This window comes from Mucor mucedo (genome assembly GCF_025094135.1).
Source record: "Mucor mucedo strain NRRL 3635 chromosome Unknown EV154scaffold_21, whole genome shotgun sequence".
Classification (NCBI taxonomy): domain Eukaryota; kingdom Fungi; phylum Mucoromycota; class Mucoromycetes; order Mucorales; family Mucoraceae; genus Mucor; species Mucor mucedo.
In genome coordinates, this window is record NW_026252305.1 from 77,898 (window position 1) to 103,325 (window position 25,428).

General features: G+C 36.2%; 12 protein-coding genes across 12 annotated transcripts; 5 read left to right on the forward strand and 7 right to left on the reverse strand.

Annotated features, from left to right (window-relative positions):
- Positions 1-605: 605 nt before the first annotated feature.
- On the reverse strand, positions 606-2,629 carry EV154DRAFT_600459 (WD40-repeat-containing domain protein). The gene is made up of 4 exons (XM_051607168.1): positions 2,476-2,629; positions 1,597-2,409; positions 1,067-1,541; positions 606-1,003 (listed from the first exon to the last, which is right to left on the reverse strand). Exons 1-4 carry the CDS (start codon positions 2,590-2,592, stop codon positions 681-683), a joined length of 1,728 nt encoding a protein of 575 aa, XP_051460250.1. The 5' UTR covers positions 2,593-2,629; the 3' UTR covers positions 606-680.
- Positions 2,630-2,930: 301 nt separating this feature from the next.
- Positions 2,931-4,238, reverse strand: EV154DRAFT_549530 (chitin deacetylase). Its single transcript, XM_051604870.1, has 3 exons — positions 3,764-4,238; positions 3,607-3,712; positions 2,931-3,542 (listed from the first exon to the last, which is right to left on the reverse strand). The coding sequence occupies exons 1-3, from the start codon at positions 4,202-4,204 to the stop codon at positions 3,013-3,015; spliced, it is 1,077 nt and encodes a 358-aa protein (XP_051460251.1). The 5' UTR covers positions 4,205-4,238; the 3' UTR covers positions 2,931-3,012.
- Positions 4,239-5,011: 773 nt separating this feature from the next.
- On the forward strand, positions 5,012-6,169 carry EV154DRAFT_124218 (uncharacterized protein). Its single transcript, XM_051593969.1, has 5 exons — positions 5,012-5,217; positions 5,288-5,325; positions 5,391-5,530; positions 5,677-5,895; positions 5,948-6,169. Exons 1-5 carry the CDS (start codon positions 5,016-5,018, stop codon positions 6,156-6,158), a joined length of 810 nt encoding a protein of 269 aa, XP_051460252.1. The 5' UTR covers positions 5,012-5,015; the 3' UTR covers positions 6,159-6,169.
- An 11-nt stretch (positions 6,170-6,180) lies between these two features.
- On the reverse strand, positions 6,181-6,816 carry EV154DRAFT_416074 (uncharacterized protein; the record flags this gene model as incomplete). The annotated part of the gene is made up of 1 exon (XM_051595715.1): positions 6,181-6,816. One exon carries the CDS (start codon positions 6,814-6,816, stop codon positions 6,181-6,183), a length of 636 nt encoding a protein of 211 aa, XP_051460253.1.
- A 921-nt stretch (positions 6,817-7,737) lies between these two features.
- On the reverse strand, positions 7,738-8,117 carry EV154DRAFT_416097 (uncharacterized protein; the record flags this gene model as incomplete). The annotated part of the gene is made up of 2 exons (XM_051595716.1): positions 7,738-7,958; positions 8,009-8,117. 2 exons carry the CDS (start codon positions 8,115-8,117, stop codon positions 7,738-7,740), a joined length of 330 nt encoding a protein of 109 aa, XP_051460254.1.
- A 17-nt stretch (positions 8,118-8,134) lies between these two features.
- Positions 8,135-9,506, reverse strand: EV154DRAFT_500222 (Rhodanese-like domain-containing protein). Its single transcript, XM_051600564.1, has 4 exons — positions 9,080-9,506; positions 8,878-9,017; positions 8,638-8,827; positions 8,135-8,580 (listed from the first exon to the last, which is right to left on the reverse strand). Exons 1-4 carry the CDS (start codon positions 9,491-9,493, stop codon positions 8,251-8,253), a joined length of 1,074 nt encoding a protein of 357 aa, XP_051460255.1. The 5' UTR covers positions 9,494-9,506; the 3' UTR covers positions 8,135-8,250.
- A 343-nt stretch (positions 9,507-9,849) lies between these two features.
- Positions 9,850-10,844, forward strand: EV154DRAFT_500224 (uncharacterized protein). Its single transcript, XM_051600565.1, has 2 exons — positions 9,850-10,402; positions 10,465-10,844. Exons 1-2 carry the CDS (start codon positions 9,885-9,887, stop codon positions 10,604-10,606), a joined length of 660 nt encoding a protein of 219 aa, XP_051460256.1. The 5' UTR covers positions 9,850-9,884; the 3' UTR covers positions 10,607-10,844.
- EV154DRAFT_124233 (Centromere/kinetochore Zw10-domain-containing protein) lies at positions 10,628-13,959 on the reverse strand. The gene has a single exon (XM_051593970.1). It carries the CDS (start codon positions 13,622-13,624, stop codon positions 10,850-10,852), a length of 2,775 nt encoding a protein of 924 aa, XP_051460257.1. The 5' UTR covers positions 13,625-13,959; the 3' UTR covers positions 10,628-10,849.
- Positions 13,960-14,544: 585 nt separating this feature from the next.
- EV154DRAFT_460294 (uncharacterized protein) lies at positions 14,545-15,114 on the reverse strand (the record flags this gene model as incomplete). Its single annotated transcript, XM_051597514.1, has 3 exons — positions 14,939-15,114; positions 14,756-14,862; positions 14,545-14,695 (listed from the first exon to the last, which is right to left on the reverse strand). Exons 2-3 carry the CDS (start codon positions 14,851-14,853, stop codon positions 14,545-14,547), a joined length of 249 nt encoding a protein of 82 aa, XP_051460258.1. The 5' UTR covers positions 14,854-14,862; positions 14,939-15,114.
- Positions 15,115-17,119: 2,005 nt separating this feature from the next.
- EV154DRAFT_500229 (uncharacterized protein) lies at positions 17,120-21,072 on the forward strand. Its single transcript, XM_051600566.1, has 12 exons — positions 17,120-17,242; positions 17,297-17,937; positions 18,006-18,054; positions 18,111-18,968; positions 19,026-19,146; positions 19,204-19,601; positions 19,650-19,762; positions 19,827-20,065; positions 20,123-20,331; positions 20,385-20,622; positions 20,674-20,791; positions 20,862-21,072. The coding sequence occupies exons 2-12, from the start codon at positions 17,502-17,504 to the stop codon at positions 20,999-21,001; spliced, it is 2,919 nt and encodes a 972-aa protein (XP_051460259.1). The 5' UTR covers positions 17,120-17,242; positions 17,297-17,501; the 3' UTR covers positions 21,002-21,072.
- Positions 21,073-21,123: 51 nt separating this feature from the next.
- EV154DRAFT_500235 (senescence-associated protein-domain-containing protein) lies at positions 21,124-22,690 on the forward strand. Its single transcript, XM_051600567.1, has 4 exons — positions 21,124-21,482; positions 21,546-21,804; positions 21,860-21,987; positions 22,041-22,690. The coding sequence occupies exons 1-4, from the start codon at positions 21,166-21,168 to the stop codon at positions 22,636-22,638; spliced, it is 1,302 nt and encodes a 433-aa protein (XP_051460260.1). The 5' UTR covers positions 21,124-21,165; the 3' UTR covers positions 22,639-22,690.
- Positions 22,691-23,014: 324 nt separating this feature from the next.
- EV154DRAFT_478897 (uncharacterized protein) lies at positions 23,015-24,609 on the forward strand (the record flags this gene model as incomplete). The annotated part of the gene is made up of 9 exons (XM_051598213.1): positions 23,015-23,102; positions 23,157-23,190; positions 23,256-23,422; positions 23,476-23,718; positions 23,776-23,903; positions 23,957-24,103; positions 24,152-24,295; positions 24,348-24,429; positions 24,476-24,609. The coding sequence occupies 9 exons, from the start codon at positions 23,015-23,017 to the stop codon at positions 24,607-24,609; spliced, it is 1,167 nt and encodes a 388-aa protein (XP_051460261.1).
- Between the last annotated feature and the right edge of the window lie 819 nt (positions 24,610-25,428).

Sequence of the window (25,428 nt, forward strand, 5' to 3'; positions counted from 1 at the left end):
CTTTTAGATAAAGATAAGTTTATATTTATCTTGCATATAAATTTTCTATAGTAACTTTATACCATTGCGTTGTATTTGTTTATGTTTACTATTGTACTTGAGTAAACAGTAGCAGTTTTTTGCGTAAACTCTTTATCACATGTGAATAATCAATATATCCAACCTGTCTGTAAGATGAGTAGGATAAATTATAGCTATTAATTAGATTAACTTTATTAATAAAGCTGGACCGTTTGTTTCTATATCTAGAGAAAGCTAGCGGTGGTATTTTTAACTAATAACTACTTTTAAACATGTATGAACATGGTATACCTTTGATACAAGCACCCGCTATGTATGTGTTTTCGGACATGTATAAAATTGTCCTGCTTTACCATCAATGTTTTACAGAGGTAAGGGACTTGTTATGCAATTCATCAATTATTTCCTCCTTTCGGGGAAATGATTTTCACCACCGTACAAGACGAATGGAGCGGGAGTATGTCCGCCAAAGGGATTCTCACAATAAGTTATCGAGAAGAGACGCAATACTGGATACTTTATGTATATATTTAGATCCTTGAGGATAGTATGATTACGCCCCATCACAGGATCACATCATAGTTGTGGTTTATCTGTAGGTGTCACTTGTGAAGGCAACATCTTATTTTTATTTTGTAAAAAAAGGGGCTCGGTAATTTTTAATCCCAATATTTGATTAAGCCATCCCAACTACAAGTAGCGAGTTTTGAAGACTCATGTGGATGCCATTCTGTGTTTGTGACAACCTTGTCATGTGCTTTGAGTTTCTTTAAGATTTTGCATGATTTCCAGTCCCAGAACCAAACATTACCGTTAGAGTCACCGCTACTGATGAACCTGCCGTCCGGTGAAAATCCAGGCTTACAAGCATAACCAGCAATAAGATGTCCAGCAAAACGCTTCTTTCTATTCATTCTAAATTTATCACGGGCACCATAAATTAAAATCTGATTGTCTAAAGATTGACAGGCTAACCATTTTTCTGTAATTTTTTTTTAAAAAAAAGTAAGCACCGTGAGGTCGTTATTGTTTTCACATAACTTACTGTTGGGAGATAATGTTACAGCTGGGATAGCATACATATCAGGCTCTGCAATATATTTGATAACAACGGGGATGTCATATTCCCAAGCACGCATTGTTTTATCATCAGATGTTGTAATGAAACGGCGATTGTCATCGACAAATGTAATGGTATTAACAGCACCCAAATGTTGGTCGTATTCTTGAATGATTTCTCCAGTGTTAGTATCGAATTGAACAATTTTCTTATCAGAATAACCAGCCAAAAATACATTGTTTTTCGATTTATCAGGATTAAATGTTACACAGTAAGGTAGTCTACCAGTCGAAAATGTACGAATACATTGACCGGTTTCTGTATCCCATAACTTGACATTTCGATCATAACTTGCACTGAGGAACTTAGTACCGTCGTTATTGAATGCAATATCTCTGACAGTCTTTGTATGACCGATATATGAACGTAAGAGACTTCTATCATGATACACATCCCAAATCTGATATGTTCCGAGTTATTAAAAATAGGAAAGTAAAATATGAACAACAACTTACCTTGACTTTGTTATCCATACCACCACTAAGTAAAAGATGAGCAGATTTAGGGAAAAATTTAATACTGGAAACACCCTTTTCATGGCCATCCCAAGTATGAATCAACTTTTTAGGAACAAAGCATTCTTGTTCACCCGATTCGCCTAGTAAGTTGACATCAATGTCTTGAGGCACAGCCATATATGTACGACCCAAATAATCGCGTTCAGAAGCACCATGAAAAATAGTGCTTTCTGTATGTGTTTCTTGAGCAATATTTTTCGTAGTCAAAGCCTTTGCAGGATTTATAATAGCTTGGACATCCTCAATTTGCTCTTGATTTAAGCCAGTGGCGATACCGACATTGTCATCTTCATAGCCAGCCCAGGGGCCTTTATACGCGTCGGGACCTTCAACTTCGTCTAATTTTCCTTTACTCTCGCGCTTGTTACGTGCATCTCTATTAGGTCGAAGATCTTGGGAAACACGATCGTAAATAGACACTCCTCCCAATTTTGCTGCAACTTCAAGATTGCCGACATAACCAGTGCCCATCAATCCTTGTCCTGTCTGTCCAGCAAGGTTTGTTGCAGTGCCAAGTGAAGGGTCACGGGCATATCCGTATGTTTCGAAAGTTCGATGCTGGGTTCTGAAATCCATCTCGGAAATAGCTTGTTGTTCCACATGTCCATTGACCACATTTTGTGTTGCAAGGCGACGATCTTGGAAAGGGTTTTCGGGGCCCAATGTGGGGCGGTTCAGGTCATCGTATGTTACATTAACAGTTAATTCAGTCGCTGTGGGAGCTGTGTATAAGTGGCCCGATGTACTAATCTACAGAACATGATAAGAGCTTTCGTGTTAGAATAAAATGTACAAAGACAAAGAATGAGAGCGTACGTCAAATCCGGTATCGGGTGCCGAGTTAACTGCCATTAAAGTTGAGGTAGACTTCGTATTATCTACAGTTGAGTTGTCTTCCTCATCACTAGATCCATAGTTATTAATAAAGTCCATCTTTATCAAAGCAGTTGATAGTTTCTAAAAAGATTCCTTGCTGGAAAAAAATATGATGATGGCCCACCAAACAGTCACTTGTATTAAAACTCAAATAGTGGGTAATTTTAGGTTGCCATTGGGAATCATATAATTCGATTGTGCTCTTACTAAAAAACTACACGTAATAAATAAGCTTTGAAATAAAGTTCGGACTTCTCCTTTGAATTTTCTATGAATGCATTTTGCTTCGAGTCTACGTATACCCGCTCAATATCGGAATCAAGACTTACTGTTATAGCGCTGGAGCATACATCTACTGTCAAATGTTTTTATGAAAAACTATTTAACTTAAACTTCTTAATTTATTAGAATGATTTTCTCATTTCTTTGAAAACTGTATATTACATGAATTGGCTTTTTTTATAAGGAAAATATAAGTTAAGTTTCCCAATATGGACTGGGAAGTTGAGGGGCACAATCATGAACTTTTTTAACATTAAAGGCTTTCTTTAATCTAGGAAGCCATTTTTCGCTTGTAAGGACAGTGACGTTACTGGTTTCATGTTCTAGTACAATACGCCCCTCTGTACCGGAGTCACCCGAATCAATCCAGCTTTGGAAGAAGGCGTCGATATCAGCTTCACGATATGCACCAGCAAAATCATTCGCTATAGAGGGTAGTCCCCAATCAAACGAATCACTGTTCCAAAGAATGGTTGATAAGCCCATTTGATGAGCAATGGCACGAACACGATCATCGATATCACCATAAGGAGGGCGCCAGCATCGTGTGGTAACACCTGCAGCTTCTTTTATAGCACGCATGCTCCAGTATAATTGCGCTACAACAGCTGCATTTGATATGGTAGTCATTTGAGGATGAGACCATGTATGAGCACACAAAGTATGTCCGGATTCAATAGCTCTGATCGCTGCTTGAGGAAAGTTCACCACATTTGACCCAACATCTGCGAAAAAATTGAGACCTTTTTAGTTTCATATCTCCTTAATATTGTATACAAATGGACTTACAAAATAAGGTAGCTGTTTGACCTTGCTTGGCAAGAAAATCATAAAGCCGAGGCTCACCCCAGGGATCGTTAGGACCTCTTGGGGGTAGTGGGCCATCATCATAAGTCTAGTACAATTATTGAGTTTAAGATTACTACTGACAAAGAATTGAACTTACCAAACCAAAGTCGCGTGGGTTAGGACAAAACTTGACATCCTCAGGTAAATAATCCACTCTAGGAGTTGTACACTGGGTATTGGTCCACCAACAGGCAGGATCTGTTTCTTCGTCATATTCCATACCCATAACACGAGGCTCAAATGTAGGCACGTAAGACCAGTCAATTGCTTTAATGGCCTTTTGTACCTCTGGATGGTTCACATCTGGAGCAACCCAAGGCTGAGGGTAGCTACTTGCTCTAAAATTAGCTTTCGATTTAATGGGTCCTGTAGGAACAGGACTTAAAGCATTACAACCACGGTAAGGGAAGTTGGGAAGAAAGGAAGGGGAAGATACAGCAAGTATACCACTAGATGTGGAAGTGTGTTTCGAAGGATAAGCAGAAGAAAGAGATGCAACTGCAGTTGTTATGGCAATGAAGAGAGACAATTTAACCATGTTGAGTTTATAACGAAAAGGAAGAAGAAAAAAAGGAAAAAAAAAGGGTGAAGTAAAATATTATAAGCTTTTTATACCAAATACAATATTCTGAGTTCTTCAGTCTATAATTGAATTTGATCTTACTGTTTTGTTTGCCCTCAACTATAATCAACCCTCATCCCTTGGTCTACTTGGAACATTTTCTTTGAGTCCAAAAGTTAATTTTAAACGACAAAAGTATTCTAAACTATCAATATTTTATTAATTCAAATGCATAATGAACTTAAGTTGATTGTGATAACATTGTAAACGGTTTTTTTAGAAAAAATAAACATGGTGCCATCTATAACAACTCCTCTAAAAAAGACCATAACCCCCCAAAATAGAATATTCCGTTTTACTTCTTTTCGATTGATAGTGCTCAAAGTAAGTACGCCAAATTTATTTACATAACCTCGAGAGATCTTCCACAAATCTCCTAAACAACCAAGTTTTGATTGTACAAAGATTTACTCTACGTAGTGATAACATACATACTTCAGTATCAATGAAATGTGCGATAAAGGAAATGATCTGCAATCTGGCTTTTTTTTTTGATGCACCGAAACTTGGTAATTAAAATAACATATTTTACCTCAAAGTGTTATTAATCATATCAGCCTTCTTGCTGTTAAAGAGGGGGTTATTTATGTCTTTTTTATTATCTCCTTTGTTCCTTTGATTGTATTAATTGATTTTAATCGTAATCGACGTCATCCGCAATGGCCATTTTTTTTTTACCCCCTTTTTTCTATTTTCGCACTCTTTTTCTTGTTTTATTTGTCTTTACATGTCTGGCCAAAATACGGGAGTGAATTTAAACGAGTTTCCGGCGCTAGACAGTATGTCAAACTTCAATACAAGGCAAAAAAAAAGTTATGCTTCCACCGTACAAGAGTCTCTTGACAGACCAAGTGCAGAAGACTTTCCCGGCCTGCCAAATAACAATGTCGGCTCAGAAAGTTTACATGACAGTTCAAGAGATTCAAATGGCATGTTCCCTCACACTTTATTTTGTGAAACATTCCTTAACAACTTTTTTTTTTTTTTTTTATGCAGTAGACACGACGCACTTTATAGCAAAAAATAGTGGTCAATGGGTAAGCTGCTTAGTCATTCTACCATAATATACTGAGAAAAAAATGATTTATTATTCGCACCACAGTCTCGAAACACAAATAAACCAGAAGTCAAATACGGACTATTGGGATTACTTGATATGATACGTGAAATTGATCCCGACCGAAGAACGATGTCCATAGGTTATGATGTTGACAGGTTGGGGTTAGGCTTAGACAGATCATAGTAAGTAGTTTTTTTTTTCTATTTTAAAAAAGGTGTTGATTTCAGTATACGAGGAATCTATGAGTATACTTATATATGTATATGTACAAAATGTATATGTGTAAATATATATACTTAACAATTTTTTGTGTGTGCATTACACATAGCTCTATATATTCAACGTTTATTTCGCCTTGGACAGAGAATAATCAGAACGCATCTGTGTATAATATAGAGCAAGGATATTATATTCCTACATCTTACAGAATGCTAAAAATCATGCCTCCCATTCAAGAAAGAATAAAGTCATTTTCGGACGAGATTCTATTTTATGAGTTCTATAGTAAGCCTAAAGACAATATTCAGGAACTTGTAGCCAAAGAACTGTAAGTAAGAAGCTCTAAATATACGGATCCGCTATAAAAGATGGTTTTTTAGGTACGAAAGACACTGGAGATTTAATAAGTCATTGTGTTTATGGATGACAAAGGAAATAGATGAGCATGGGAGACCTAAAAAGCCACTACAATATCTGCCCGAAGAAAACACATTTGATCAAAATACATTTACTGTCTTTGATCCATTCAAATGGAAAAAAATTAAAAAAGAGCTTTCAATCGTAAGGAACACAATTGAAATAAAATTTTAAAGCAATGAGGTTGTTTTTTATTTTATAAATCAGTTTGAATAGCCATTGTGTTGCTTCTAACATATTTGTTACTACCATTATTTTGTAATTCTTCAAGCTGAGATTGGAGCCTATGTATCTCTTGTGCTTCTCTGTCCATTCGAGTTTGATGTGTATTTTTCATTTCTGCAACTAACAACCTAAATTCCTTTCGAAGTGATGCAGTCGTGGGGGACTCGCCTTGACTATAACCAATCTTATGGACCTTTTCATCAAGTAATTCGACCTCTAATTTATTTATTTTTCCATTTAAGTTATCAATAGTGCGGTCAAATTTCATTCGACTTGAATCGAATTCAATAGCAGTATTAGTCAATTTATCAAAGTTTTCCAACAATTCATCAAATCTATCTTCCATATTGTGTGTATGCTCCGTCCAGCGTGCTTCCTTTTCTAAAAATTGCTTCTTCATCTTCTCCTTTTCATCCCGGTTTTCAGGTCGATACGGTGCATTATTGGCTTTTTGTGCTTGATGTTGCCTTGTTCTCAAGTCTGCATTTAGTCGACTGATTTGGTTGTCCTTGTCATCCAAAATTCGAGACTTCTCTCGGACCAAATTATCGAGGCCTAACTTGACTGACTTCAATTTGCTGCAGTCAATTTGAAGTTGATCACACATACGACTGTTCTTTTCTAGTAATTCAGTTTGTTGTTGAATACTATTTGTGTAAAATTCGGACTGGTCCTTTAATTGTTGTTCATATCTTGGGTCTTGTTTCGGGGTTGGTATATTTTGGCCGGTATCTGCATCCATTTTTCGTAGTCTATCCCAAATTTGTAGCTCTATGGATTCACCCTTATACTGGAGAGATTCTAACTTTAGGGCACGCTGCCTGTTGGAGTAAGACGAAAGTGTCGCAAGCATCTTGGTAGATTTTATTTCCAAATCTACTAATTTAGACAAGAGCGAATTACGCTCGTGTTCAATCTCTATTAATTGACCCTTAATTTGATCTGCTTTATGACTGAAATATACAGCTTTAGCCAACTGTCATCCAATTTGTTTCCTTATTGCTTACCTTTTCCCTTCTTTTAATGAGTGCTTTTGCTGAGATAAATGTTGGTCTAGTAAAGATATTTTTTCTACAGATGAATCAGGGATAGAGCGGGTATAAGAGCAGTATCGAGATAGTAAGAAATCAACTCTATTGGATATTTGGTCTAATTCGGAATCAAGTAAAATTGCCTTGTCATGATAATGCGAACTAAATGTTGATGTTTGAGGAGCAGATTCAATTTTTTGAATTCCTTTCGAAAGTACACCGGCGGTATGTTGTAATATTGTTTTTTTCATTGCAATTTCTTTCGATTTCATATCTTCTAACTGGGCTGTCAGTTGACTTATTTTGTGATCGTTATCTTGACGCTGGTTTTCTAAGTACAATATTGAATTTCTGCTGTTTTTTAAATTGACATTTGCTAATGATTTTGAGATATTTTTGATACGGTTTTCCAGATGTATGCTTTTGGTGATATTTTTTATGTGTTCATGTAGTTCTACATATTGCTATAAAAAATGATGTCAGTAATGTATGCATAATCATTCATTTTGTATTACCTTTTTTAATTTATCTAATTTCTCGAATGACAATATCTGGAATTCATTTGAATCTAGTATAGCTTGTGAAACCAATAATTGTGTTAGCAGGTTTCCTGAAGAGAACAAGTTTTCACTTTGCTCATTCCTCTTCTCGTTAAACGTCTCAAGCGGCTTCATGTTCCACATGTTGACCAATTCCATTGAGAAGCTCCATCTATCGGCTATTATAACGAACGTTAATCTCGTATTATTTTTTTTTATCGGTCAAGACAACTATTACCGTTTGAGACGTGTTGCATCTTGCTCATTTGTGAATCTCGTATACGAAATGGCGATCGATGAGGTATATTTGGAGTCCGGGATTCTCTTAGTGTTGGCATTTGATTAAATGAAAAAAAAAGGCGAAAATGTCAAGGAACAAACTTTATTGTTTAAATGAAAAGACAAAAAAAAAAAAAAAAGTAATATTCAATTATGAATAACGTGCCAATTACAGGAACGTATTAATGTGTGTTACCATGCTTTTGCAACCTGTCTGTGGTAGTCATAGTCCAATTTGTATTCCTCTATTCCTTTTAATACATTATGGCAATGATCACTACAAGTGTGTTTCATTTTAGATTTACATGTCTCACACTGCACGAACAATAAATGACACTTATTGTTCACACAATTCGTGACATGATCACAGGAAGAGCCACAGTGATAGCATTGTGTTAATACATCATTGGTGATAGGCTCACCTCTTCTACCATCAAAAGTAAAATTTTTACCCTTAAAGAGAGAGGGTTTCTCCTGATTTTCCTTAATGTAATGCCCATACGCTGTGATACCACCTTTGAGCTTTATAGAGATGGCCATTAGTCATGTCCAGTTAAAAGTTAAGAAATGTAATATTACCATTTTAACATTTTCATAGCCCTTTTTTTTTAAGTACGTCCCAGCGACTGAGCAGCGAATACCACCTGTACAGTACATGTAAATATCATCACCCTTTGGTCTATTAGCGACGAGTTCATCTAGTAATTGAATTCCATCTCTAAAAGTGTCTACATCCATTTTGATCGCATGCTTAAAATGGCCAAAATGACTAATACACCACAATTAATAAGGGTGGGCGTACTGCGGATTTAAACTTACTACTCATACTGATTTCGCATATCCAGTAAAAATAGATCCTCATTTTTTTGACTCAATTGTGAGTGCCAATCCTCCGGTGTCAGATGATGAGGCTGCACTGCCAGGTCTTGTGTTGTGACATGTTGACGAATTGACACTAACTAATAATAGCTCTTGTTTGTTTGAAAAACATGTCGGGTTATTATCTCTATACTTGGCTTACATTGTTTTTCACGAGTACACGTAATTTGCTAAAATTCGGAGAAGACGTATCTTCAATTCCTTCATTATACTCTATTTGGCCGAAATCATTTTTAAAGCCATCAAAATAAGATTTCACTGTATCTAATTTTTCAATCGGTACAGCCATTTGACAGTTAATTCCACCAATTCCTTGCTCAGGAGCAATATATATTCTTCCTACTACTCCAAGTGCGCTCAGTTCTTTCTCGAGTACATTTCGTAATGTCGCAACTCTTGTTTCTGTCAAAGCCACAATGGAATAGAACGCAATGGGTTTGAACTTTTGGGAGGTAAATAAAAACCGCCTTGGAAAATTGTAATAAATGCTTGGCTGCGGTGTCTTCTTTCCGTTTCTGGAAATAGAGATTACGTTTTGTATAATATGTTTAAGCATAAACAAAAGGGCAGGAAAGGGCATGGCTTACCTGGTCCAACTTTGGTATATTTTTAGGATCCAGCCAATCTATAAATGTAGCTGAACAGTCACTGTGCTGCTTCTGCAAAAAAAACACATTAAAAATAGATAATTGGAGGAACACAAAGCTTGTCTTTAAGGGCAATTAGTAATACAAATGTCAAAGCCTCATTGTAATTTCCAGGAATCCATTATGTATAATTTGCTAAGATGTAACCCAAGTTGATGATACTACAATTGCTTGTGTAAATTATTTACATCAGTGATACATATTTTTGAAAAAAGTTTAAATATAGATGCCTAAAAGCAGATTTATAAATATTTGCTTCTTTTCACTTAATTACTCCTTTTTTTTTATCTCCCTTATAAAATGTCATTTTCCTACGATTTTCTGTATAACAATACCAATATGAATTATCCTGCCTACACATTCAATCAAGAAAAAGAGAATTTTGGCCAACAGGTCTATTCTTATTATCCACAAGAGGTGCATCAACAACCTTATATGTGTTTTGACAACACTTATAGCAAGACTGATCCTATGTATCTTGGTGCTCAACCTACTATGCCTTTATTTCAATTCGACAGTAACTTGAATGAATCTGTTGTCTTAAACGATGATAACTTCTCCATAGCCACTGCTTCCGATCTTTATTATAACAATACATCACCCTCATTATTATCCACTGCACAATTGACTCCATATTCTACACCCTCGCCTCAAATAAATTCATTATATGTTGGGGATACATCCTGTTGTGAAGGTCCTTACAACTATTATAGCCAAGAACAATTATTTGCGCCAGTCGAAGTCAATACCAAGGTTTCCAAGAGGAAGGTTTCATCAATTACCGAAAAGAGACATATTTGTCCGATTTGCAGTCATAGGTAATACAAAAATTATGGTAACATTGGCACTTTGTTATTAACATCCTTTGTCTCTCAATTAGATCAAAACGTAGACATAATCTTGTCGAACATATGCTCACCCACAACCCTATGAGACCAAAGACATTTAAATGTAGCCATTGTACACGTCCTTTTGCAAGAAAATATGATATGAAACGTCACGAAAAGATTCATACAAGATAAAGTTGGTAGATAGAAAGCTGCCCCACAATACCCATAAATGAAAATACCAAGAATACCAAGCCAAGAAAAAAAAACACACACCCACATCTTCAATTATTAACTGTACAATATCACATACTTTCCCATACAAATCATTATTATGACCCCATTCCTTTTTACATTCAAATCCCCTATGCAAGTGTTTACTTTGTATTCTTCTTATTTTTAAAAATAAAATATTTTTTTAAAAAAAATTAAACTTTATTATTTCAAGTCCTCGCCACCCTTAAAAAGGTCATCGTCGTCATCCCAACCCCAACCTTCGCCTTCATTTAGTTCATTGTCAATTTCGTTATCAATTGATTGGAAGTCGAGGGCCCGAGATAAAGGGGTTTCGGAAGAATTAGTTGCCGAGATTTTGTCACTGGGTTCAATCTTGGCGTCTGCAGTAATTGTTGATTTATGTGTTTCAAGTGATTTGGGTTCCTCAATTTCATCATTATCAAAAATGTCTTCATCTGCGTCACCCCATCCTCCTGTATCTTCAATGTCTATATTTGCATCCAAAAGTAATGAGGGTTCTGAAGATTTAGGAGAAGGAACAACAATAGTTGGTTCAGGTTGTTCATCAGCAAAGAGGTCATCTTCATCATCATCACCCCATCCTCCATCTGACGTCTCCATATCATCATCAGGTGTATATTCAAGCGCACGATGTATGCTGCCAGTAGGAGTGGAAGTGGCTGTTGAAGTGGAAGTTGCCGTTGGAGTGAAGGTAGCTGTTGGAGTCGGACTGAAGGTGCTGGGTGGAGTAGGACTAGAAGCGGGACCCGCGATTGGGCGCGTTGCAACGGATCCATCAACTCGTTGGGTGCCTGTTTTGATTTCTTGAATATTTGATTCTCTTAATTCAGTTTCAGCAAACAATGCACTAAGTAATCCCACCAGCTCGGATTTTTCAAACATGTGTAGGTCACCACGACGAAATTCCTCCATAATATCGCGCATATTCATCTCCAAAATATCTTTGACGTGCCAAAACTTTTCCCAGCTGGGAACCAATTCGGAAACAAAACTTTCGGTCGCATCTTTGCCTGGCAAATCAAACGCGGCTACGAGCTGAGCAAGACTATTTAAAGTAACGGCAATCACATGAGACTCTTCGGCACCAATGTCCTGCAACTCCTCGATATCTTGGATCAGTCGGCCGAGAATGCTGTCTACAATTCTACCCAACATGTCCAATAAAAGCGTTTCATCCACAATAGGGCGAGTTTCAGATGCAAATGACCCGACCAAATCAATCACTTGCGTAATGGCTAAGTCGCATTCTTTTTGGTATTTCGCGTTACCTGACATTCCTGTAAATCCGTCCAATTGATCGAGTAAAGTTTGAATAACTTGTACACGGTGCATCATGGCTAATTCATACCAAGCCTTGCCAAGCTCTTCCAGTCGTTCGGACGCTGCGTTTAAATCGTTTGTAAGCTTATTGAAATGCTTACATTCCGGCTTTAAAGAAACGGTGGATCTGAGTTGTTTTGACAACCATAAGCAATCGTTTCTAAATAAAAGTGATTTTGCTGGACCCGACAAGTAGTATTGTCGATGGTAACTAGGCATAATAGCACGATACATGTCTAGTAAATCCTGAATACCTTCTACTAGAGTAGAAGCAGAAATAGGATGAGATTGCAAAAGGTCTTGAGCTTCATCAATAGTATCAGAAATTAACACGGATAGAATTCGGGGTGTTTGGGTAATTTTATATTGATAGGTGTGGCCATTATCTTCTTTCACTTGGGTCATTTCTGCATCGTAAAGTCTACGGACCATAACAGTTCTACCTTGCTGTAAAATCTTTTCGCGCCGTTTCTTGGCATAATGTTTATCAATATTTTGTACATACAATGCAAGCTTCGTTGGGCCAGCTTCAGGAATTTGGTACCCATATTCTATACATTTGTCTTCGAAGGCTAAGACAGCTTGTGCTACCAGATTAAAGTCAGACAAGTTATATTTAGAAGAAGGGATGGCTGGTGCAATGCCTTTCTCTATTATTAAGTCTGTAAGTTCTGGCAGTAAAAGGTTCCCAAACAAGCGATTTAAATTTTCATCCTTGCTGCTGTTGAACATGTATTTGAAAAAATAGCCGAGTATTTCGTCCATCTGCTGCAACATCAAGATTGGATCCATCTTTTCATTATCATTTGTAACTTTTATCACTTGTAAAACACCACCTGAAGAATCCCCTCCAACATGATCCACCTGTAACTGACTAGTTCCATTTTCAAAGTACGGCGTGATTATGTTTTTGAAGATCAATCTTTTTATACCCGTCATCTCTTGAGCCAGCAGTTCCAGTTGATTCAGTGATTCAAATATGTCTTTAATATGGACAGGCTTGGATCCAAAAAATTCCAATATGCGCATAGATCCCAGGTTGTACTGTATAGCTGTTCGAATGTCTTCTTGAAGACGAAGAATTAACGTCTGTTTTAATTGCGCTACTCTGCCTTCGATATATCCCATTACTCTTGTGTCCGCTTTCCATTCTTTCAAAATGCGTATTAATTCCAAGATATGTTTTACAGCTTCCAAATATAAGGATTCCTTTAATTCGACATGAATTTCATCAATGACAAGTAAGATCTGTTCCAGCTTTTCTAGAGTGTCAATCTGAACTTTGTTGTTCTGCGTATCTAACAAAGCTTGCTGGTATGTATCAATGGTCAAAGTCACGGCTGCTTGATTATCTGTAATCTGCTTTTCTGTTGTGCCAGCCTGTTTAACAAGTTCAAAAACTCTAAAATGTAAATCCTGACTTGTGTTGTATAGGCCAGAAAATTCGTCGAAGTTGGCATGGACTTTTTCAAAGAGCTCTTGCCTATACGCGTTTGAGGTAGTTGTCAGTTTGTTCAAAACTGTTGATAATGTCTTGGAATCAACGTTCGTATTTAAAATATCCTGTTTAACATTATCATCATTGTTGAGTAAGCGGGAAAGGAACACTTCATCCAATTGTGTTATAGGGGGCATTTTATGTTATAAAAAGAAAATGAAGAGAATGTTACAGATACACTTGAACCCAAAAATCATGGGAATTGGCGGCAGTTTAATAGCGGAGGTGTAGTCATTGCCATGTTCTTTCATAAATTGATAAAATTGCATTATAAGACATAAATAGGTCGGGTCTTTCATTTTGGAGAGTTGAAAGTATCCCATAGGGTAATCACTACAATACACGTTGATAAGAAATTCGGTTAGATTGACTACCTTTTTTATTTATTTATTTAGAAAGGCTGCTGTAAATCGATTTGCTACGATAGCCCGATCACTTACCATTGATCACCAATTTTAATAATATATATTCCCTTATGTCATACCATATTTGGAGTGAGATCCCTCCAGAAGCTATGTGTAATCATAAAGTATTACATTTATCATTTTCTTGCCCTCTCCCCATACCTGGACTGGCCAGGACAGGGTATAAAGAAAGTTGAAAATTAGTCTCCGTTTTAAACGGGTAGTTTCTCGTTCCTTCACTTATTATCCCATCTCTTATAGAGCCTTTCAAGAAGTTCAAGTTGTCCGTGTGTAAATCAAGTCACATTAAGGATCAAAGCCGGCGTATCGATTCTGAGCCTTGCAAGGTTCTGCGTTTAGAAGGCTGGGAAGCCCAGAACCGCTTCCAGAAGGCCATCGAGCAGAAGGAACAAACCAGGTTGAGATGATCTCTGCTGGTGTCATTAAAGATATAGCATAAAAGAGAGATACTCTTTTTTGAAAATAAATCCTTATTATAATAGTTATAAAGAAAATAAGTATAGAATTGCTTTTTTATTGTTTAAATCTTTTGTCTTTTCTTAAACATTATTTATGAAATAATGAAAATGAAATGACAATTAAATACAATGCTATGGTGGATATGTTTAGCAAAGATATAAAGATCATTGATTTTAATCATTAGCGTTAAAGAAATGGTTGCAATATCGGACCATGCCTTCTTCTTTAACTATCGTGAATCCAAGTCTTTCATCCGCCAATCTGTCATAAACCTTCATCTGTTCTTCAAGTATCGACTGAAACTGATGTAAACTAAGAATCGTACTTGAAATATACATTGTATGTGCTTTACTTACATAAGTATAAGCGAAATCCTTTTAAAACTTGATCACGTCCCTTCTATTCTCGTATGCTAATGGTATTGTGCATGACTGGACCTCAACTGCAACCCACTTTGATGAATTACTGGGGGAGTATTTCATGATTGTGAGCTTGTATTTTATTATATGACAGGTGAGAACAATTAGTTTTCGTGTGGTATTGATATTATAGTATTGGTAATCATACAAGATGCTTGCGAGTGAATCCGAACCATGCTGAAGGTTTTTTATTTTATCTTCCAAGGTATGTGTATATACCTATGAGGGAGCTGGTACTGTGTCGAACCAATAGGAATGTATTCGCAATATGGTACTTATAATACATAGGGTATATGTATTATAACTGAGTGACAAAATAAGAATAATTATATTCGTGAAATTAGGCGTCAAATACGACAACAAGCTTGAAAAACATACAATCGCGGCTTCATCTTGAGGTGGGTCATCTTGAATTTCTTCTTCAACAAAAAGCTAGAGAACATAATATGATTCTATTATTGATAAATCACCTTTACTAGACATTATTTGATCCAAAGCTCTTTTTTTCAGATTTTTTGCCCCCACGCTAACAAATGCAGCACCAGCGGCTTCACCATAACTTTTAGCAAGAACCTCTTGCCTTTTTGATTCTGCTTTGACTGCCATTAGTTGATAATATACATTGACCTTGTTGATAACTGCTCTAGAAATAATGAAACACGACACCTCCTGAGCATAACTTCTTGCTTTGATAGATTCAGAATCACTATTACTAATCTCCCTCAAACCACTTGATAATGCTTCAAAGAATTCTTCTCATGAAGGTTCCCAAGTTAAGCAGTTGACAAAATATGCAGCAATGAGGGCCTCTGGATTCGTCCAAGAACCTGCATTGACTTTCAATAGTGTCTCAAGCCCAAATTTCTTCTTAACTAGTTTTGGAATGGAGTAATCTCCTCTTAATGAGTGTAAATTCGGCTTTCCCTTTTTTTTTTTTTTGATACTTTGATGTACAATCTTAGTCACTCGACCTGCGCCGAATAAATCGCGTTAGGTCACTATTTTTGGCCGATTTTAAGAAGTGTATTTTTTAGACGGAAATGTCTAGACCTCCGTATTTTTTTCAAACGTATTTTTTTTACACCACTTACAGAAATTCCGGCCAATACCAGCACCTATTTACAGTCCAATCCCAGCTATTTACGGTTCGTGAGTTCTAAAAACTCAAGAACCCTGCCTAGGAGGTCGCCCTCCTATAGCAAAGACTAGCCGCAGCCGCAATATCACAATATTTCTTTTTCAATTTAGCTTCTTTTCAAAAAAAAAAAAACAAGAGTCACTACTAAAAAAACCTTTTTACGTGATCGGTTACTTTCATACGATAAAAGAAATATGTTAAGGGAAAAGAAAAGGGGGAAAAATACAGTGTGTGAATTAGCTTTATTTATAGGCTGATAAACAAGCTTATGTCAGGATGATTTAATTGCTTGTTTCATTTTTCATAATATCTAGACATTTCCTTTTTAGACCTTTCTATTTCATAGTTTTACATAAAAAGTAAACGAGTAATACATGCAAACTGTAGTTAGTCTTGTGGAAATGCTTTAAGAAAACCTACAGCCACTTGGTTTGACTTACTGATGGAAGCAAGCAGCAGTACTATTGTGAGGCGGTAATATCACTTGGTATGGTATGCATTGCTATCTGTTATCCTGGCTTAATTAAAAGGAAAGTACAATGGTTGTGAAGTTAAATTACAGGAAAGGACCATTCCCCCTTTTTCTTCTGATTATAAATCAATATTCTTTACCTAATTTTGGGATTTGTCTTCGTAATTAATACCATTATAGTATCTTCTCCACTTTTTGGTTACTTCAATATGTATTTTGTAATTTTACATTATAACGTTTTCTTACAAAAACCTGCTGAAAACTATTACACTTACATCTAAGAATTAATTCTCTACTTATCCTTCACTGTTATGATATTTAATCGTCTCATCTAATATTGTGTCATCTAAACATCACTCTTAAAATATTCCTTTAGAAAAATAATAACTCAAGCGGACTACCCTAAGTCGGGTGCTCACTATCACAAGTGTTATGTGGCAATTGCCCCTTTTCTCTTTAATCTATACTATCATATTCATTTATCCTGTTAATAAGACTATAAATCTCTCTACCTACTTCTCTTACATGAATTAACCTCTCTAAGTCATCTAAAGAGACCTAACTTATCCCAAAAGTAATTTAATTTGCTCCTCATTCTAAACACTATCTGATCGCAACCAATAGCGTGGTGCTCTCAACTTTACACCTTTTTTCCAGTAGCTGAGCTTCATTTATATGTCCCGTAAAACCAAAAATGATAATATGTCGCCTTTCTTTTTCTATCTTTTATTATACTTAACATGGTTGTCGTGCAAAGGTCTATCATTTGGTCACCACATGAAGACCACAGTCAATTTCTTGCTGGAGGGACTGAATTGAAATTATATCAATGGGTTCCAGAAGTAATTAACCAATTCTCCCACATAAATTCTTCCTGAACTTATTCTGTACAATAGACAAGCGAATTACCTGGAAGAGCACGATATATTTCCACCATTCCTGACATCACCCTAATGATGGTAAAAAATACAATGTCTACAGAGCGTATTTACTAACGAATCCCTGCCTTTCCCACGAAAGTGTGCCGATTGGTCTCCAGATCCTAATTGCCCTGATTTAGTTGCCGTTGGGTTGACAACCGGAAAGACATTACTTGTTCGCATGCAAGAGCATTCCTTGACAGATTATCCCAATTCCGACGGTATTGACACACCTACCCAAGGGCATGCCACGATATACGGTAGTAATAATAGTTCGGGTATGAATTTAAATACTAGACTTCAACAGCAGCCTCAACAACCTCAGCAACAAAAGCAATACCCTTCGTTGGGTGTTAAGATGTCACGCTCAAGTAACGTTGTATCCTTCTCAAAGACACATCCACACTTGTTAGCAGCTGGACTTGATAAAGTTCGTAACGATCCATGTCTTTTGGTATGGGATGTATCTCGTTCATTAGACAGTTACTGCAACACACCAACTGGCTCGCAAACACCCACGGCATTCCCTTCCATTAGAGGGCATGTGCAGCAGGAATCTCGCTCCTCTATTGGCAATCAATGGAGATTAGACGGTAGAACTAATGATAATTATGAAGGTAACATTTTGCTGATTTTGTGATTGTTATCTGTGATATTAAAATGTGGTTTTTTTGGACGGATTCAGATAGATCAAGATATAACGACTTACCGCCCATGTCCACACCTGGATCAGGGTAATTGGATTTTTTCCCACTCAAATAATACAGCCTCTAATAGCTATACATTATAGATCTAGAGAACAAGGGCCAGTTCGACAATATGGATCCTCAGAGGCAATTTCATCATGTGCATGGTCCGAACATTCGAATGCACCATTGTTGATTGCTGGAATGGGAAATAAATACCTTCGAGTTTATGATATTAGAGCAGATCCAGGATCAAATCCATTACAGTTTCAAACAAAAGCAGTTCATGGAATTTCAGTTGATCCTTTTAACCCATATAGATTAGCTTCTTATACAGAGGAAGGTGTAGTTAAGCTATGGGATATCCGAAAGAGTAATGATGCAGTTCTCACTCTCAACCCTGAAAATAAGAACAGTTTGTCAAAAATTGTATTTTCACCCACACAACCAGGATTTTTGGCATCGTTGACCAAGGATTCATTTCATATAAGCATTTGGGATATTCAAGAGACATGCTCGCTAAAATCGGCTGTAGATTCTTCCGTCCAAAAGTCATCATCTTCTACTGCACACACAGCACCTGTAACCAAATTGGAAGCAGGTCACTGCGCTCTTAAAAGTTTAGTGAATGACGAAGAAGAATTAAGCATTCCAGTGCTTTGGAAAAGTAGGAAGACGCGATCAAGCAATAGGGAATTTGCAACTTTTTCATTCATACCCAATTCAATATCATCGACATCAAAACCTATACCAAATACACATAATATATTGACTGTCCATAAGGACGGAAAGTTCGAATCTATAAAAGTCCAGGAAGCTTGTCAAATATCATGGCAACCAACTGGTGGTATGGTAATGACTGCAAAGACAGGATTGCGCTCATATTATCCTACATCCATGGACGATGACTTTGAAAGGAATATGGGTAGTTTGAAATTATCTGGGGAGGAACACAGACAATCGTAAGTTAACCACAAAATAGATGGAGTTTTATTGATTTTTCAAAAAAAAAAAAGTAGTAATTTAGGCCTAGAATTGAATGCAATTGCAATTAGTACCGACAAAGCACTAGCCAAAGAATTGGATAAAGACATATCTGTTGTTATGAGAAAAAGACTCACAGAGGGTTATTCGATGGATGTAAGCTAAATGATAGACTACATTTTTTTCTTTTAAAATTTTAAACTATGATTTTAGTGTACGAAAAACATCAGTATAGTTGGCCAAGATCGTAAATTAAAGGAATTATGGTCATGGATGAAGATTGCAGATCAAATATCAACCAAGTTATCTAAAATAAGTAACGCAGATTACAGTTTCCACGGCGTTTATGGTATTTGGATGGGATCACAAAGTCGTAATAGCAAATCATCACCTGCAAATACTCCGCGCTCTAGCGCTTCCCCTAAATTATCAAGACAACCTTCAAACCAGAGAGCAAAGGTAGCTGAGGATATAGCTGATATCAACACAGATGTTGATATCAGTAATAGTTTGCCTATGATTGATACTTCTAAATCAGCTCAAAGAAATCTTGCTTTATCTGCTTGTGGATTTGCTTTTGATATAAAGGGGTTTGAGCTGGAATTAATAGAGTAAGTTATAAACACTTTCTCTTGATAAAAATACTCATGGAAAGAAAGTCTTGAATCCCGCGGAGAGTATGACAAGGCTGCCGGTTTAGCTTTGTTTCATGGAGCTCCAGATAGAGCTATTAGAGCCTTAGGTAGTGCTCGAGGTCGTGACCATAAAGAAGGTAAATGATCCGCATAATGAGATAAAGACCAAAAAGTATTTAGCACAATTCTACATCATTTTAGAACAGCAGCGTAAATTAATGGCAGCTATTCTAGCCAGTTATCAAGCTATTGGGGCGAATACAAGTGATATATGGAAAGACATTTGCGAATCATTGAGCAATGACATGGTAGACAGGCCTTATTTACGCTCCATTTTTGCTTATATTGCCTCGAATGATTGGTACAGAGTATTAGACGAACCCGGATTACCATTGCGAGAGCGTATGGCTGTTGCTCTCCGAGTTTTGGATGACGAGCAGGTACTTAAAAAGCGAAACATGAGTTTACTTTATTGTTTTCTTAAGTCGATATATTAGATGACAATGTATTTAAATCGAACGCTCGAGAAACTGGTGAGGGAAGGAGATGTGGAAGGCGTAGTTGTTACAGGTCTCACATCGAAAGGAGTAGAGTTATTTGAAAAAGCACTTGACAGATATGGTGATGTCCAAACAGCTAGTTTAGTAATGAGTTATATTGTACCAAAACGATTTAAGGATAGTAGGGTTGAGGATTGGGTTGAAAAGTAAGAAACTTCATATGTTTATGAACTAGATGTATTGAACTTTTCCTGTTTAGTTACCGCTTACTAATGGATCGATGGCAAATGTGGCACGCACGGGCAAAATTTGATATTCAACGTGGTAAGCGCATGAATTCAAGTGAAATTGCACCCCCTCAGGTATATGTTCGCTGTAATTTTTGTGCTCAATCTTTGGGGCATAGTCTTGTTATACAAAATGCTCGGAACAGAGAAGGCAAGAGAATGAATGTCCAGACAAGCAATCCTGGTGGACGAGCATCTGGAAAGCAAAAGGTAACGTAACACTAAATGGATATTTCAAGCTTTAACATTGGATATTTATAGAGCACTGTATGTTCAAGCTGTAGAAAACCATTACCCCGATGTGCATTATGTCTTTTACACATGGGTACGCCCATTGATCAACTAAGACAGACAATCATTGCAAATGATACTCATAAAGGTAAAAAAGAAGCTTTAAAAATTCGAGAACAATAATAATACTAGATGATTTAAATGATCTACGTTTACAGTTGATCCAGCCGGCTTCGACCTTTGGTTTACCTGGTGCCAGACTTGTCGTCATGGCGGACATGCTGTGCATATGTTTGATTGGTTCCAAAAGCATTCTACATGTCCTGTCAGTAACTGTACATGTCAATGCCAGATATAAGGGATTTCATTCCAAATTAAGATAATAAAGATGATTGATAATTGTATAAAATTATTTATGCCAAAAACAAACTAGTAGCCAAGAGATTCTTAAAAAATCATTTATTTAATAGAGTAAAATCGCATTTCTTTCACTCTTTTACCCAATACAAAATTAAATACATAATGACTATATTACCTATAACACCTTTAGCCAGTGAAATTGATCCTAAATCTTTGTCCTATTTATGTCAAGTTGACAGAGTTTCAGTATCTTCATTCGACGAGGGCGTTCTCACCGAAACCGGCAATGGCCATTTAGCCACATATATCACTACAGACCCACAGTCTGAGCAACAAGTTCTTCTCTTACGCTTTTTTGACTATTTTGATGAAGAGAAATGTACCATTGTCCTGGTTTCAAGATCGAAGGCTTGGTTACAAGATGAACGTACTTTAATCTTTCCCCGAGTGGAAGGCGGTCTATGGAGGGTTGATTGCAGGTTTGTCTTAACAAAATTTTAAATAGAATCTCCATTAAAACTGCTTGTATTTTTTTATTGCAGTGATTCCGATGAAGTAATATTTGGTGAATTGCAAGACATTCTAACATACTTTATCAAGTATGAAAACCGACATCAAATGAAGAACACATTAGCCATGATCAATCCCGCTTCCTGTGAAGTCACACAGGTTGTTGCAGATAACGTTCATTTAGATAGATCAGATGCAGAGAGTGTACTAAATGAAGAAGACTTCATCACAGCTCATGAAGAGGAGAGAGGGGAAAAGTTACCAGTCTATGTTGGTGGGTCTACATTGGAGGTAAGAATGATTAAACTGCACATGCCCTCCGAAATAAGCTAAACCCGAAAAATAGGATGATCCATCTAAAATTAGAAAAGTCCGACTTATGTATCAATCTGGAAATGCAATAGTAACAGGATCTGACTGGATTGCACAAGGTTTAGTACTAGCAGGACATGCCTTAGCAAAAGGAATATCAAGGTTAGATATAATCGAAAATTGTTTAAAAAAGAATGACTAACAAAAATTTATAGTGGTGGTAAAATGATTGAGAGCAAAATCGAACAGACAAAGACGCCAATAAAATTGAGTGACCAAGACAGAAGAGTCATCGAAGCTGTGTATAGCACAACCAGTTCTGTAACTCATATGGCAGCAGGATTTGTGGATATGGCTATATCATCAGCCATATCCGGTATCAACTCAGTAGTATATAAAAACGAAAAATTGCAAGCTAGAGATCCAGTGCAAAATGCATCACGGCATGTTGGTATATCAGCATTACAGGCTGCCGTAAAGATTGTAGGAGGTGTAGCTTCTGCGGCTTCAGTGGTCTTAGAATCGTCACGAGATAGTATTATACAAGTAGTACATAAAAAATATGGAGACGATGCTGGTTATATTGCCCAAAGGACAATTGGAACAGGAGCAAATATAGCAGAGACACTTGTGTATTTTGATGCTCGAGGTATCTCCAGAAGAGTTGTTGTAAGTGGAGCAAATGCGATTTCAAAAAACGACGATTCAAGCGAGAAAACAAAGCGAAATACAAGTGAAGTTGTATTCGAGAATGATTGGCTTGAAGATCAAGCCAATCAGTCAAAAACAACTGAAAAGCCATTCCCAACTTAAATTAATAAATATATCGTTTAAACAAACTTCAAGTTCATTCTTTTATTTTATTTGGGGCAAAAAAAAAAAAAAAAAAACGCCTCTTCTTGGATATGGAACTCACATCAATAGAAACAACAATATGTCTTGTACCAATTAAGGAGGACGGTAAACCTGATATACCAAAGTCTACAACAGAAGCGGATACACAGCAAATATTAGAAATAAACGAAAACGTAAATGAGCACCAAGTTCTTTTAAAAGGTACTGTGAATACAATAACTTTATATTTTTACTTTAAAAAAAACCATAAATATCTTAAGATAGGGGTCAAATGTAAACTAAAATATTATATGAATATCTAAACGGTAGCAAGAAAACTAATGTTGTTTATAGAATGTCGGCTTGGGATATTAGTCATCATATGAAGCCAGCATCCGTGTCGACCAAAGAGCAAGAAAACTTGGTTGACTATGCGCTTAAAGGTAAGTGTATAGCTTACATATGCAGGTGTTTAATTCATTTACACTGAACTATAGGGTATGATGTAGCCACGATATCTTTAAGTGCTGGGTAATATATCTGATTAAAAAAAAGGTTGATATTGAAAAAAAGTACTGATAATAGTGAACAATAAGTAACCCCGAAGCAATCAAATATGCAAAATTACATAACCTTCAATTATATTTGAACATTTTGCAATGGAAACTAGATCATTCACCAAGCGAAACTGTCATGCAATATGTCTGCCTCAGCCTAACTGACGACTATGTTATAGACTTACGTAGAGATAAAATACATTCAAGTATAAGCCATAATTTTTATGTTGAATTTCATCTGACTTTACCCATACTGTAGACGTATCATTGTGTGAAAAAGGGATCGATTTTTTGCTGAAGAAATCAAATAGTGTTAAGGATATCTGGTCAAAAGTAGAATACGTAGATAATAAGTTGCCACTCATGATAAAAGTCAAACTAGTCGATAAGAAAAGGTTAACTCAAGGATGTCTAATATACATGGATTTATTACACCCCTCATTTTCTTCACACGAGTCTCTTAAAGAGAGTGAACAATTAAAAATATCTTGCAATAATTTGTGTAAGTAAAATATATATATATATATTGGTTAACCTGATTTTGATCTAAAAACAAAAGATAATGCTGTTCGTGCTGTTCTTCCACCTCATGACTGCAACTTTGTGGGAAAATCTTGCTTTCTAACGCAAGAGCTTTTGGAGTATATTTCTGGGCGTAAAAAGCTAACAATATATGCTTTTCTACAGGTAATTTTTCTTTTGAATCATTGAATATCTTTATTCACAGAATAGACATATAGGATTGTATTGAGGATGAAAGTTGTTTGAATAACACTATATCTTGTCTGGATTTTATAACCAGATTAAAAGGTATTACAGTTGTTATGATAAAGAACAAAATTTTACTCACCAAAGAAACGTTTGAAAATATAAATGCGGATAATGAGGTGAGAAGCTCATATCAAAAACACCAGATACCATTCTAACTTGTATAGAAGAACCTTATCAATGATTTACAAGTGAAGAATAACATGCTCGAAAATTATATTGACAAAGTACAAACCAATAATAATAATCTAAAAGACCAACTTGCCAGACAAGAAACTGTAATTGGGCGATTAAGTAACGAAATTAATCAGGTTGGAGATTATGAAACTTAAACCTAATTTTAGTGCTAACAAGTTAGTATAGCTTCATGAGCAAATACAGTATCAAGGGGTAGAAGAAAAAAAGAACAAAGACTTGGAGATTAAGCGACTTTATAGTGAGAACGGTAAATGTTGTATCAAACAAAGGAATCACATTCTTACTTTGTTTAGATAAATTACGCATAGCATTGTTTAAAAAGAAGCAATTGATAAGGGAGATACAGAATGCTATAGAGGCTGTCAAAAAAACTAAATCAAGTGAACGATTTCAAGGTATCGATCCTTTAAACCACAGACTACAATAGTCTATTTGGTATTTTTTTCGCTATTAGCAACCATTGTTAGAACAATCCTCTGTTTTCAATAAATGGTCAAATTATCAACAAGCTGTGACTACCCATATTGATAGGAACTCCTTTCATATGTAAGGACTTGTTCTAAACGTATAAGTCATCATTTCGAAACTGGAAGCAATGACTAGTAGTATTGTTTAAAGATGGAAACATAATAAACCTTCCCAGGTTTTCTTATACTCCAATTTGGGTGAACAAGCTCCTGGGCGCGTATGAATTTTCATTAAGAAGGACGTGTTTATATTTTTGAGTTACAGCATCACCCAGCCATTCCTCAATATTTTTTGCACGAGGTGTTACAGTTTTTTACACTTCCTGGCGAATGACACAACAATAACACTGAGGCCCTATTTTATTCTCTTAAATACTCAAATTTTAAGGCCTACTGCCAAGTCATCTATGTGATACACCTCTGCTTTATATCTTTGAAATATATATTAAAGAATAAACGTATATCTATCTAGTTCTATCGATTTGATTACACAAAAAAAAAAAAAAAATGTAAAAGCCGGGTACGGGTGCATGGCATATCAAAACTCGGATAACACGTCTAGGAACACCTCGCAGCATAGTGGCACCCATTCGTGCAGTTTTAAGCCACAAAAAGTGCATATGAAAATAATAACCCGAGGAAAACTTAAATTTATTACGTCATAAACGACTGAGTGATCAAAAACGAATGATTCTTTTTGCATTCAAACTCATACTTATGCAAGGAAGGTATTCACATGCTGACACCTTATCACAAGGAATTTATTTTGATACTTTTGA

What these genes read in the sequence shown, in the direction of transcription:
- EV154DRAFT_600459 (XM_051607168.1), bottom strand. Translation starts at nt 2,592, where the DNA reads ATGGACTTTATTAATAACTATGGATCTAGTGATGAGGAAGACAACTCA. An exon ending in GTATGGATAACAAAGTCAAG is followed by an intron (nt 1,542 to 1,596) that starts GTAAGTTGTTGT and finishes GGAACATATCAG; the next exon opens with ATTTGGGATGTGTATCATGA. An exon ending in TGTAACATTATCTCCCAACA is followed by an intron (nt 1,004 to 1,066) that starts GTAAGTTATGTG and finishes AAAAAATTACAG; the next exon opens with AAAAATGGTTAGCCTGTCAA.
- EV154DRAFT_549530 (XM_051604870.1), bottom strand. Translation starts at nt 4,204, where the DNA reads ATGGTTAAATTGTCTCTCTTCATTGCCATAACAACTGCAGTTGCATCT. An exon ending in ACCCACGCGACTTTGGTTTG is followed by an intron (nt 3,713 to 3,763) that starts GTAAGTTCAATT and finishes TAATTGTACTAG; the next exon opens with ACTTATGATGATGGCCCACT. An exon ending in TCAAACAGCTACCTTATTTT is followed by an intron (nt 3,543 to 3,606) that starts GTAAGTCCATTT and finishes ATTTTTTCGCAG; the next exon opens with ATGTTGGGTCAAATGTGGTG.
- EV154DRAFT_124218 (XM_051593969.1), top strand. Translation starts at nt 5,016, where the DNA reads ATGTCTGGCCAAAATACGGGAGTGAATTTAAACGAGTTTCCGGCGCTA. An exon ending in CAGTTCAAGAGATTCAAATG is followed by an intron (nt 5,218 to 5,287) that starts GCATGTTCCCTC and finishes TTTATGCAGTAG; the next exon opens with ACACGACGCACTTTATAGCA. An exon ending in TTAGGCTTAGACAGATCATA is followed by an intron (nt 5,531 to 5,676) that starts GTAAGTAGTTTT and finishes CATTACACATAG; the next exon opens with CTCTATATATTCAACGTTTA.
- EV154DRAFT_500222 (XM_051600564.1), bottom strand. Translation starts at nt 9,493, where the DNA reads ATGCTTAAACATATTATACAAAACGTAATCTCTATTTCCAGAAACGGA. An exon ending in GTGTACTCGTGAAAAACAAT is followed by an intron (nt 9,018 to 9,079) that starts GTAAGCCAAGTA and finishes AGCTATTATTAG; the next exon opens with TTAGTGTCAATTCGTCAACA. An exon ending in GCTATGAAAATGTTAAAATG is followed by an intron (nt 8,581 to 8,637) that starts GTAATATTACAT and finishes ATCTCTATAAAG; the next exon opens with CTCAAAGGTGGTATCACAGC.
- EV154DRAFT_500224 (XM_051600565.1), top strand. Translation starts at nt 9,885, where the DNA reads ATGTCATTTTCCTACGATTTTCTGTATAACAATACCAATATGAATTAT. An exon ending in TGTCCGATTTGCAGTCATAG is followed by an intron (nt 10,403 to 10,464) that starts GTAATACAAAAA and finishes TCTCTCAATTAG; the next exon opens with ATCAAAACGTAGACATAATC.
- EV154DRAFT_124233 (XM_051593970.1), bottom strand. Translation starts at nt 13,624, where the DNA reads ATGCCCCCTATAACACAATTGGATGAAGTGTTCCTTTCCCGCTTACTC.
- EV154DRAFT_500229 (XM_051600566.1), top strand. Translation starts at nt 17,502, where the DNA reads ATGCAAGAGCATTCCTTGACAGATTATCCCAATTCCGACGGTATTGAC. An exon ending in TTTGAGCTGGAATTAATAGA is followed by an intron (nt 19,602 to 19,649) that starts GTAAGTTATAAA and finishes ATGGAAAGAAAG; the next exon opens with TCTTGAATCCCGCGGAGAGT. An exon ending in GAGCATCTGGAAAGCAAAAG is followed by an intron (nt 20,623 to 20,673) that starts GTAACGTAACAC and finishes GGATATTTATAG; the next exon opens with AGCACTGTATGTTCAAGCTG.
- EV154DRAFT_500235 (XM_051600567.1), top strand. Translation starts at nt 21,166, where the DNA reads ATGACTATATTACCTATAACACCTTTAGCCAGTGAAATTGATCCTAAA. An exon ending in CTATGGAGGGTTGATTGCAG is followed by an intron (nt 21,483 to 21,545) that starts GTTTGTCTTAAC and finishes TTTTTATTGCAG; the next exon opens with TGATTCCGATGAAGTAATAT. An exon ending in TTGGTGGGTCTACATTGGAG is followed by an intron (nt 21,805 to 21,859) that starts GTAAGAATGATT and finishes CCCGAAAAATAG; the next exon opens with GATGATCCATCTAAAATTAG.